Below are 13,124 nucleotides of genomic sequence, written 5' to 3'. Positions count from 1 at the left end.
GTAACATGGTTTAGATTTCTAAATAAACATTTACCTCGTCGCTAGATAGACCTACTCCTGAAAAACTCGTGTCTGTGCAAGGCTTTTTGTCCCTACGAGGCCACCGTCATGTACCCAATGGGAGGGGTGAGCGAGTGAGCCCTGCAATCTAGAATTTGACCACTGATGTCACTGTTTTCAACCCATTTTACACACTGGCCCTTTAAGGGCCTAACACTGGAAGAAAAGCAAACTGACAGCTTTTAAGCGTCTGTGCCGACAATAGCCATGGCCAGAGGCATTGTGTTTTTGGTGGTCTGTTCACTGTGACCTCACAAAACCCATTTTTGGGCATACCTCAAGCATTCATATGCTAATTATGACAAAGTTTCACACAATGTCTACTAGAATAAAACAGTGAAGTACTGACATTTTAAATCCAAAAGGTCAAAGTACTGTGACATCAAGTTGTTCTGCAAAAACTCTGGCCAAACTCTCTGGCCATTATTCAATGTCATATTTTAGCAACTTTGGTGGGATACTGAACTTGTGACACTAATCTTGGGTGTCAGCCTTGAAACTGTGCTGATTGCTTGGATCTTCTGTGCTGTCTGGTTGAGGATCTGTGTGAAGCATCCATGCATTAGAATTTGTAGCTTCTTTGCAGCAACATTGATATTTGAAGCATAGTCAACTGTCATGGCTACATGACTCTGGACAGACATGGATGTACACTTAAAATGCAACCTGACTAGTTTGCGGAGGCATACAACCACAAGGCTCTCAAACCACGCTGCTATGGACTGTAAATGATATGACAGCTGTGTGGAAACTCTCTTCTATTAACATTGATTCAGTTCATGCTCATTAGCACTGATAATTAATGTAACTTTGTGTTTATGAAATCAGATGCCTGCAGCTCTAAAACCATCCTTCGATAATAACTAGGTGCTATGCAACAATCCCAGTGAGTAATGAGAGTCACAAGGGTGGGAAATGCCTGACATGCAGGTTAGCTCTCTCTGCTTCATCTTCTAAAGTTGATTTGTTTTGGACTCCCTGCTCTGTTAGTATTAGGTTTTAACTTACTCACTCTGTGTAAGCCTCTGCTGGCTGGCTGGTACTGCAAAGTGCCGCACCCTTTTCATGTCACTTTTTGTTTAAGTTTCAGGTGTCAGGTTTCAATGTAGTGAAAACTGCCTGAACCAAGTCTGTGAAATGGAATAAAGGCCGACCATTCTGGATTTAGCAAGTGCTGCAGTCTGTTCAGAGCAGTTTTCCTCATCTTTTCCATGATAAACATCTGTAAAAGTTTACTTTGTGATAAAATCATTGTAATTTCTGATGCCTTTTTATAACTGCTAATTGTCATTTTTAATTTTGTTTATATGCTTCTTGCAGTCAGCTATTGACTATTAAGGTTTGTGTGTTTGGATTACAAATACTCATTATCAATTGGCTTGTTTAACAATATTAATCGTTTCAGATTCTGTGTCAGATTGTATCGGTAAGCTTAATCATGTTCAGGCCACGGCTTTGATAAGCCCTGATGGAGAAACCAGCCTCCGTATCAGATGAAATATTTTCAAAAGGGAGTGAGTTTATGCAAGAACCACATGCTTTCATAGCAACCAAATAGCTAACAAATAATAGCCTTTTTTCTCCTTTCATCCATGAAAACAATCTCTTCTTTTACTTTCAAAAGAAAACGATTGTTAGTATCTATTAACAAACATTAAAACATTTTCCACAATCTCTTATATGCTCACATGAATGTTTTATTTGAAAGGCGAGCTAGCAGCTAGCAGAAACTAATTAAACCACGTTTTATGTACATTCACTGCCTTTGTTACCAAGATAAGTATTAATGTGATGTGTGTGAGCAAAGAAAAACTCCTTGTCTGGTATGGTTAGTTATTAAACATGGTATTTGCTCGCTGCCTTTTCCCCAGTGTGCATTGGAGATACCTGAATGCTTTTAAATTTGACATTTACTTTTCAGCACTCGGTTCCAGGCCCACTGAGATAGGGATGTGTGTTACATACGGTATGAAAACAAACAATGTGCTGTTGGCTGCTCAGGCTGGCATGAGGGAAGGAGAAATGTGGGAATGGAGGACATATTTGTTGTCCTGAGGGCACATTTGCAATGCAAACACTGCAGAAGCCATTATTTCTAACAGATATTATAGCAGAGGCAAAAGCCAGTAATGAGAATAGACCATCAGTATGCTCTGTTTGGCTCCACTGTTGTTTCTCAGGTTAAACTGAAGCCACCAAAACTTTGACATTTTGTACAACAATAATTCAATTATCAAAATAGTTCACTCCCTATTATATCTTGTGTTTGTAATCTGTATAAAAATCAAAGTGTAAAAATAACAACTTGGCTTTTACATGCGGTTATGTGAGGGGTTGAAGCTATGACTTTGTTTTATTTATATCTGCATACATGGAGAAATAAGTGTTTTTAGAATCAGTAGTATTTATATTGTTTAGAATGAGTAGAAAATATCTGATTATTTTAACCTAGCTGACGTTATTTGGTCATTTAGTCAAACATTAGCATAATGTTTTGTAATTTGAGGTATGTTGTGTTATTTTTGTAAAGGATATTTTAAAATCTTCCCAGTTGATTGCATTATTAAGCATTATTTTATCTAGTTCAAAACTAGCTAAAATGTGTCGACCATTAGCTCCCATTACTCTTGACTATATACTGGTACACATACTGTATAAGTTAGATATTAGCAAGCTAACAGTCAGATAGCTATGCAACACTTACATGTAGCAGTTACTCTGTGTTAATATTTACTTACCACTCATCTTTACATTGGAACAAGTTTGTGTGGTGCAGCCTGTTATAATTTAGTGATAGGTAGATCTTCACTTAGTAGGTACTTGTGTTATAATTAGGCAAAAATTGAACTGAAGCTGAGAGTTCAGTTGAGAGACTAAACTGACTGGCTGGGCACACCTACCCAGTATCCAGTATACCCGCCCCTACTCTGCCTCTAATTGGCTATAGACTGAATCACAATATATGTTTTCAATAACTTAAGAGTAAACAAAAAAACAAACACAAATCACGTTCATAAAATGAAATAGGGTTGAACATACTCAGTAGGGCTGCACGATATATCGTTTGAACATCGCCATCGCGATGTGTGCATGTGCGATAGTCACATCGCAGGCCATGTGATGTTTTCTCTTTTTTTAGAACACGTATACTTTTGCTGTAGTGTGCTCACCTGTGTGTGTGTGTGTGTGTGTGTGTGTGTGCACGTGTCTGTGTGAGTGTGTGTGTGCACACGTGTCTGTGTGAGTGTGTGAGTGTGTGAGTGTGTGTGTGTGCGCGTATACAGAGAGCAGAGACGAGACAGAAATGACATAATATAAATAACATAAGGCTATTTAGTTTGTTTAATAAAAGGACAAGGTATAGACATGTTCAATAGGACAGGTAACCTTAAAGGACTGATGATGAATCTGTTGTGATCTGGCGCTATATAGAAAATAAAATTAAATAAAATGAACTTGTCTGGATTAATAGAAGGGTGTTATATACAACAGTGTCATGGTGAGTCAACCTAATTCTTTCCAAATAGAGCTATTCAAGTCATCTGGTGAAAATTCTTGTATTTTTTAATATCGCAATATATATTGCAAAAAAATAAAATAAAATGGCAGTGTCAGTTTTTTCCAATATCGTTCAAACCTAGTACTCAGTATTAATTGGTTAGTTTTTATGCCCCTGTGCTGGTAATAGTGGCCAGAGGCATTATGTTTTTGGATTGTCCGTCAGTCTGTCCCATTCTCGTGAAGGCAATATCTTAAAAATGCCTTAATAATAATAATAATAATAATAATAATAATACATTTTATTTAAAAGCGCCTTTCTCAACACTCAAGGACACTTACAGAGCATTAAAAACACAATTAAAATCACAATTAAAATAAATAAAAACAACAGACAAAAGTGACACAAAGTAAAAATGGATGTGGGCAATTAAAGGGAATATGCAATTTGGAACAGATGGGTTTTGAGTTGTGATTTGAAATGGGGTAGAGAGTCCATGTTTCTGAGGTCCTTGAGGCGATTTCTTCAAATGTAGCACAAACGTCCACTTGGACTCAAGGGTGAACTGATTAGATTTTGTGGTCATAGGTTAAAGGTCAAGTTAACTGTGAACTTGCATCCATCGCACTCTCTTGAACAGGATATCTGAAGAACACCTTGAAAGAATTTTTCTCAGATTTGCCCCAAATTTTAATTGGACTCAAGGATGAACTGATTAGTTTTTCGTGGTCAAAGTTCAAGGTTACCGTGACCTTGCGTTCGTCTCATTCTCGTGAATGCAATATCTCAAGAAGTCCTTGAGGGAATTTCTCAAATTTGGCACAGACGTCCACTGGGACTCAAGCATGAACTGATTAGAATTTGGTGGTCAAAGGTCACTGTGACCTCACAGAACAAGTGTTTGGCCATCACTCAAGTATTCATACGTACAAAGGTCAACTTCACTGTGACATCATAAATGTTCTACAAAAACTCTTTTCTGGCCATTACTCAACATTGTATCTCAGACACTGAGGGGGGAGATATTTAGGGGCATACTGAATTGGTGACACTAATCTTGGGTGTGAAACTGTGCTGATTGTATAGATCTTCTGCGCTGCTTGGAGGAAGATGTATGTTAAGTGTATATGCTTTCAAAGACATGGATGTAGACTACAAGTTCAACTTGACTGGTGCACTGAGGTATACAACTGTGTGGCCGTAATTCTAGTTAGCCACCTTTACAAAAAAAAAGACTGACCTATAAAGATCAATATCAGTGTAAAAGTACACCATTTTTAAGATATTTTAACCACTTTAAAAAAAGTGAATTTACTTAACAGAAAACAGGAGTTGCTGGCCTACCGCTGTCTTGATTGGTTAGTGTGTGTACAGTGATGAAAACATTCCAAATATAGCTTATACTTCAACTGATACTGATTTCTTTGAAGTGGGTCATTTTAGGTGGCTAAAATATTGTTTTGCTGCAGCCCTCATCCACAGCAGTAAATTGCTTAGCTTCAGTGCTTGTAGATTTGGTTTATGAAATAGTAAGGCAACCCAATACATTAAAAAAAAGCACAGCAGAAATGTCAGATATGTCAGACTATCGTGTTTAACTATATGTCTATAAACGTCCCAGTAACGGCTGAAAATGACAACAGAAATCAACAAGTTTGCCAATTTCACTCATCTCCACAATTCAAATCAATTGTCAGTTGTCTACCCGGAAGTGATTGTTGTTGTAAGTGCAATGTCACTGTGATTCGGTCTGTACCTGTCCAGGCATTTGCTAAATGCTAACATTATGCAAACTGGTGCTATGTTCGTAAAACTGCTAATATTTCCTCCCGGATCTGTTTAGTTCATAGCGCCATTTAGCATCATAGCTAGGCCAACGTTTGTCAAACACCTGAAAGACTATAGAGTTGTGCAGGAATGAGTCCTAAAACACGGAAATTAGTTAGCATTTACTGTATCACTCCTGGTTCCCTTGTCTTGAAGTCAGTGGGTTTTTTGAATTGTTTTTTGGTTAGATGCCTGAGATAAGGTCTGTAATGAACACAAGCTTAAGAGACTTTCACGTTTGTCCTACAACATGGAATGCGTCAGTTAACAACCCCACTTGTGAAATGTGAAGCCTTAGGTGTCTTAAAACTGGTTTCTGCTAATAAGTTACTAAATAAGACTACTGCACCCGGACAAAAGATAACCCCTCACATAAATACTAATAAAACCAGAATTTGTAGCCCTAATACTAGGGTTTTTCTAGGGACTAAACCTTTAGAGGAGCTAACAGGTGGATTTTGTTACTCTGTAACAGAGCGAGGCTAACTGTTTCCTCATTTCTGTTGTTTATGCTAAGCTAACCAGCTGCTGGTGGTAACCTCATGTTTACTGCATGGACATTAGAGTGGTAGAAGTGCATCAAACCATTCCTTTAAAAGAAAACTAAAAAGTTCCATTGTTAAATGAACAACAAACCCTACTTTATAGACTTAATTATGTTGTATTTCCTCCCTGGGATTTCAGTTAGACGTACCATTTGGAAGCACAGACACTTGCTAAAATGGAAAAGTCCAGTAGAATAACAATATGTTTATATCTGCTGCAAGTGTTTATTCAGCTTTTTGTTGAGTCATTATAGGAACTAGAGTGCATTTTTGTGGTAAAGCTTAAAGATGTGTTCTGGGTGTGTGACAGACATGAGGAAAATATCTAGAAGATTTTTAAAAGATGTAAAATTCAAAGGTCACAAATAACAGAAGCTTTTTGCCTGTGGTCTGTGAAACCCTTCCTGTCAAGAAGAGTGATGATACCAGCAGCTCAACACACTATGTGTTTAGAGCCCATGTGCCAGAATGACAGAACTTATGAAGCAGAGATGGACACTTTACAGCTGCCCTCCACACACAGCAGCTTGAGCAATTACCCGTCACCTCTTTACCACCGCAACACTTCTCATACACACTTAGCCGTGCACGCATGCTTCAGCCGATGGATGTGGTGGTGTGTGTGGAGAGTCGGAGGCTGGCAGCTGTGTTTATCTTGGTTCCATCTGTGGGTGGGCCTTCAACTGTGTTTGACAAGGGGAGCACGATAACCACTGTGTCAGGGCTGTATCTCACTAGGATTCATGTTTACTTTACCTTTCTCCTGCGGATGTCCCCTGGATTACTCAGTTATTGTTCTTCGGTAGCAAAATAAATGAATCATATTGTTTAAATACAATGTTGTGGAAAAATTTAACATTCACACATCATCACATGCAGACCTTGTCTTAGAGAAGTTCCTTAACCTTTAAAAACCAATGGCCATGTTTTCAGGTCCCTCCATGCTTTTGTTACTATTTTTAAGAGTGTGTAAGCAATAGAAGTGGCCTAAAAAGTTAGGGCATGTTCGCACTTTTCTTGTGTCACAGATAAACCTGTACTTGATGCAGGACACCTCTTGCTGTTGCTTTAAATATTGTTGTGTAAAGCCCTTCTCTGGGCATTGATTAACCCCTAAAAACTAATCTCTGTTCCCAAAATTGCCTGTTAGCATTTTTTCATGTGATAGCTGTTGGCAAGGGCATTATGTTTTCTGGTTGTCCGTATATCCGTCTCATTCTTGGAAATGCAATATCACAAAAATGCCTTAAGGATTTCAATCAAATTTGGCAGAACGTCCACTTGGACTCAGCAATTGAGTAATTAGATTTTATTGGTTGTAGGTCAAAGGTCAAGGTCACTGTGAGCTTGTCTCATTTTTGTGAATGAAATATTCCATGAAACCCTTAAGAGAATTTTTGTCAAATTTGGCACAACGTCCACTTGGACCTAAGGAAGAACTGATCAGATTTTGGTGGTCAATGGTTGAAGGTCACGGTCACTGTGACCTTGCATCTGTTTTATTCTCGCGAATGAGATACCTCAAGAACACAGTGAGGGAATTTTTTTTTTTTTTTTTTTTTTTCAAATTTGGACTCAAAAATGAACTGATTAGAATTTGATGGTCAAAGTTCAAGGTCACTGTGACGACACCAATTTTTTTTGTCTTAACGTCAGAATTTATATGGAAATTATAACAGTATTTCACACAAATTGAGAAAATGATGAAGGTATGAAGTGCTGACATTGTATATCCAAAAGGTCAAAGGTCACCTTCGCTGTCACATTATAATGTTCTGCAAAAACACTTTTCTGGCAATTGTTCAACGCCATATCTCACAAACAAAAGGGAACACCGATACTGAGCTGATGACTCTAATCTTGGGTGTCCACCTTGAAACTGTGCTGATTGTATAGATCTTCTGTGCTGCTGGGTTGAAGATGTGTGTGAAGCATCCATGTTTTCACAGACATGGATGTAAACTGATCCGATCTGTGTGGGTGCATGAGTCCCATGGAAAGGGGAGAAATCACAGTGAGGACCACCGGCTGGTCCAGAGGCTTTGCCTGGATGATGGTCGGTTCAAGGCTTATTTTAAGATGAGTCAGGGACAATTTGACAATCTGTTTTGAATCGTCAGGCCTAATTATTTTTGGTGAAATGTTAGAAAGCAATTGAAGCAACAGTTTCAGATATGTTTTGCAGCTTGCCTCGGATGTCGCTGAAAGCGAGCGAATGTCAGCTTCGCACACACTATGTACAGTACCACTTGTTGTCATCGCTTCTACAGAAGGCCGGCCTTTCGATTCATCTGATTGGACAATGGGAAAAAGAGCAATGATGTCGGCCGCTTTTTCCGCTCTGATTTGAAGATTTCTCAACTTGGAGAATTCAGGGCGCTCTTGCAAAAAATGCAGGGCACATAAGTCGTAAAAATGTGAGGCGCTTAACAGTAAGCAAAACACTTCACTCTCATTGAAAACCATTACAAAAGCTGCCACAGGCTGCTAAAATACGTCTGATTCGGGCCTTAAAATGGCTTTGATGTAACTCTACACCTTTGCCTAATTAACCACACCCCTCAACAGCTAATAATGTCTTGTTAATGTTAGATAAACTTTGGTCCCGATCGTCAGCTCTGGCGAGTTGAAGTGAAAGTGAAACGTAGCTTGCAAAATACCAATATCGTAGCTACACCTCCTCTTATAGCCCTCATTACACTATAGCATTATGGAAAGTTCAACCCCACCTTGGTTCCTTAGGTTTGTGACTCATGAAGTCCACGTTCTTGAGATTATCACTGGTACCAGTGTTGTCCAAAATATCCATAGATGGATAGATATGGATAGATAATGATTCTGAATATTTTTATATTCAGAATCAATGTCAATACTCAGTGTCTAAAAAAACAAGACAACAGTCATTTTCCGCATCTTTTGACAATGAGCAGTTAGAAAAATCGCTGCAGGCAACAGGCTGAACACCTCCTGTTTACACTCAATCCTAATACACCCCTTGCCACTACCACTTAGTATTTACCCCTCTGTTTTTTGAGTTCACGTATCTGGGTAGATTGTCCCAAATCTTGTAAGAGGCCACCATACAAGATGCCACCTGCTCATCAGTTAAACAATGACATGCGCAGCCTTCAAGAGCAATCTGGGGTTCAGTATTTCGCCCACGGATATTTCAACATGCAGACTGGAGGAGCAAGGGATCAAACTGCCGATCTTCAGATTAGTGGATGACCTGCTCTATCTCCTGAGCCACAGCCGCCACACACTTACATTCCTGCTTAATAAATATTCTGCAGTTAGAGGAATGTCGCCAGGCTGCTGTGGCTCTGACCTTTAACTTGCATCTCAGAGGTTGGTTGTAAAGCCGCTAATCTTGGAATGTAAAGTAAGTATGTTTGTGCACTGAGGGGTGTCAGCCAAGTTTCTAATATGAAGAACTCTTTCACATCATGTTTCGTGCCCTCTGACCATGGAGACTTGTAAATATTGTCAAAGTGTTTCCAGATTTCACTTCAGGAAAACATCTGGTCGGATAAAGTTGTGGTGGTGTGTTTGTGTGGGTGTTGGAGGTGTGAAGATGCATGTGTACACTATTTAAAGTGTGTGTCTGAGTCACGATCTCAGCTGGTCAGTGAGAAGGTGTAGATAGCACTCTTTGGGGTTGTTTGATAAGAGATTAAGGAGTGTAAGCTAAAGTGCCATTTTCCATGTTGTGTGTCTCCACAGGACGCCAGTCAGACGCTCAACACAGATCAGCCTGACCTCTCAGACTGTTTTCAGCTTACTGTCCTGGCATGGCTGCCGTGCATCTACCTTTGGGTTGTCAGCCCCATCTACCTCTTCTATCTCAAGAGGAACAACAAAGGCTACATCATGATGTCCATTATGAACAGAATCAAAACGGTGAGATGGGACTTCATAATAGTTTATTTCACAGTGTACTCCAAAGCACAGTTAGATAGATACTGATACGGCTATTGGTCACTCAGCACTGTCCACTTGTCTTATGAGTACAATTGGTCAATTAGTACTTCATTGGCTGGCTCTAAAACAGTTATTGAAACCTTAAAGTTGACCTGAAATTGGGATTTTCCTCACTTAAAATTATAACAAAGCTGCAGCCATACATGATTAACAATTCAAAAGAAGATTTTTTTGGCATTTTTGCTTGTTTGTAAAAACAGAGTCAAGCTTCAGACTTGATGGTGGGCAGCTGATTGACATTTGAGATGCAACGTTGCACGGACACATGCTGTAAACTTTGATATTTGTGTTGCACTTCTGCTCATTACTTTTAGTCACATTTTAGTTGTATTTATCCTACATAGTTTTAGTCGATGACAACTTAAAACTTTTAAGTCCAGTTTTAGCTGACGAAAAGTCATTACATTTTAGTCACCCTTTAGTCATTACTTATGGTCAAAATGTTTTTCCTCTTTAAACTAATTTAGTTAGGCTAATACAAGTGACTGCCTTATTAAGCTCACTGTAAAGATGCAGAAAAATAAGTTTAACCTGAATTCTTTCTAAATCTACAACATGTTAGTCTGGAGGTTTTAACTCATGTCCTTTCACAGAGTCTGTGGCTAAAACTGGACTTCGTCTGTCGGTTGGTGGCTGCTCTCTGTGCTGCTGTTCAGCAGCTAATAAGCGGAGCTAGCGGCTAACAGCCACCGCAGCAACCAACAAACTCTACAAATCCACAGTTGCACATGGCAGGTGTTGCTCCGGTATGAGTGTTTCACAGGCTCGCAAGGTGTCCTGGCACTTACTATTTACCGGTGTTTCTCAACCCATTGGCACTCCGAGCTCATACCAATCATACGGCATTAGACAATAATTGCAAGCTTGGCCATTCTTGGCTTCCTTATCTAATACATTTCATAATATTTCTCCTCATCTCATTTTGAATGTCCAGTAGCCCACCAATAACATTTTAGTGCCGTCTCGTTTTGTCAATGAAAACGAAACATTCTGTACATCAATCATTAATCATAGTTTTTATTATCAAAGATCTATATGTCCTAAGTTTTGTTCATGAAATTATAGCTGCTATGAACTTTAAGTACAAAAGTCAGAAAAAAAAACACCCAGGATAAATATACTGACTTAGCACAGTTTGATTTTATTTTCAATCAAATCGTAAGTCATTAACTCCTGAACAATGAGCACAGAACTAGCCACTGGCGTTCCCCCACCCCCTAATGTTTACATAGGTTACCAGCCAGTTATTCATTTCCCTTACTTCCCTCTGTTTTTTAAGTATTTAATGTCTTCACTTTTTCTAATTTCTCTCTCTCTGTCTGCTCTCAGGTGTTGGGCTTGTTGTTATGGATAGTGTGTTGGACAGATCTCTTCTACACATTCCACGAGCTGCGGCAGGGCCACACTCAGCCGCCCATTTACTTTGTCACCCCGCTGGTTCTCGGCATGACCATGGTGAGGAAATGTCCATCCAAAAACAGGCAACTGCAGGCTTCTATTTTGAAATGTGCTTTATCACCTGTGCTGCACTGTTAACGTTTTTTTAAAAAGCTGTTTGCCTCTGCAGTGTCGTGAATGTCCGACAAATTACACCATCAAACAGTTGATGCTGTTTTAAATTTAGCAGAAGTAGCATACACAAAGTTCTGTTTCTTTTTGGTATTAATTGCCTGTTGCAAGATCCTATTTGTTATTTTTTTGGTGCAAATTATTTTAAACAGTCCTAACTCAATAGCAAGTGACTTAGGTTAGTATGAATCAATCCTTCCTCTCAACTCTACTGCTGTGTGTGGAAACTGAAGCAGTTGTCGAAGGCTACTTCCATCAGCTCTCACCTGATTCATTTTAGTCATAAGTGTATGTGACATTTAAAGCAATGCATAGCCTGCATCTCTAAGAAACCATTTGTACTACCTGGGGTTGATGGGGATGTAAATGGATAGATATTTAGGTATAGCAATTGATTTTTATATTCATATGTGGAGGTATGTTTCTGACAGTGTTGGTATTTTAATATTTTTTGTTTATACATTTACAGACAGGAAAGGCAATTGTGCAAACGGCAATAATTTGTCTTGGTTACCGGAAAAAAATACTCTTTCCCTGAAAAATCCTCATCTCAATCCTTACAAAAAATTAAATGTGCTTCTTGTTTTATCAAGAACTGTGCAGCCCTACTCTACACCTAACCAGAGGCTGTGGCAATAGAGATACTTTTTACCATGTTCCTGTTCCATCCAATCCTGTTGTTGTAACTGTTTGCATATAATTGCTCACTGGGGAAAATTATTTGAGGAACTAGTGTCAGTGCATTCTTACAGCACTTTTACACTGGCTGACAAGTCTGTGTCAGCGTTGATAAAGTTTTTTTTAAACCCAATACCACCTTAACAAGGTGATCAGTTCCAGTCACACTGGTTAGGTTCATATGCAGTGAGAACACAGTCTGTACTTCCACAGATATATAATCAATGTACATGCATTAGTGTTGTCATTGTGAACAATTAGCTGGCACTGCTGTGTCTTAGTGAGCTGTAGCCTCTTATGGTGTGTCCCAAATCCATACTACATACTAATTCTTTACAGCACTGCATACTCATCATCATGTTTTACTGTTTTAACAGTTACTAAAATACAATAAAATAAAACATCAACATACTTTACGATTATATACTAAGGAAATCACTCTATGTGCAACATCAGTTATCAGTTAAACAGGACCTTTGTAATGTCACTGCCAATTAAACTTTGCAAAGAGATTTTTCTTGATCTTTGTGGAGCCGTCTCACCACCAGCCACAATTTATTTTTTCCAGCTGTTGGCACCCCCTCCATTTCCTCTTTACATTGTATATGCATAAGCATATGGAAGAAGAATGTCCATCAACGCCACATGAAGAAATCATGCATATTTAGTACACAGTCTGTTTGGTTTGAGTATACCTGGTTTTGACACTTTTCCAGGGTGAACACACCACGCACACCTGCTTACAGTCAGTACAGTTGTGCTCATAAGTTTACATACCCTGGCAGAATTTATGATTTCTTTGCTATTTTTCAGAGAATATGAATGATAACACAAAAACTTTTCTTTCACTCATGGTTAGTGGTTGGGTGAAGCCATTTATTATCAAACAACTGTGTTTACTCTTTTGAAATAATAATGACAACAGAAACTACCCAAATGACCCTGATCAAAAGTTTACATACCCC

General features: G+C 38.8%; 1 protein-coding gene across 4 annotated transcripts in view; it reads left to right on the top strand.

Annotated features, from left to right (window-relative positions):
• abcc3 (ATP-binding cassette, sub-family C (CFTR/MRP), member 3) overlaps positions 1 to 13,124 on the top strand; it is a 77,000-nt gene that overhangs the window by 14,336 nt on the left and 49,540 nt on the right. For all 4 annotated transcript variants that reach the window (XM_050060505.1, XM_050060506.1, XM_050060507.1 and 1 more), the window contains exons 2-3: positions 9,655 to 9,831; positions 11,242 to 11,367. In XM_050060505.1, coding sequence (XP_049916462.1) covers positions 9,655 to 9,831; positions 11,242 to 11,367 — 303 coding nt within the window. The remainder of the gene's footprint in view (positions 1 to 9,654; positions 9,832 to 11,241; positions 11,368 to 13,124) is intronic.

The sequence above is a fragment of the Epinephelus moara genome, chromosome 13 (genome assembly GCF_006386435.1).
Source record: "Epinephelus moara isolate mb chromosome 13, YSFRI_EMoa_1.0, whole genome shotgun sequence".
Classification (NCBI taxonomy): domain Eukaryota; kingdom Metazoa; phylum Chordata; class Actinopteri; order Perciformes; family Serranidae; genus Epinephelus; species Epinephelus moara.
Note: the sequence above shows the minus strand (reverse complement) of the source record. Positions and strands in the feature narration are given on the sequence as shown.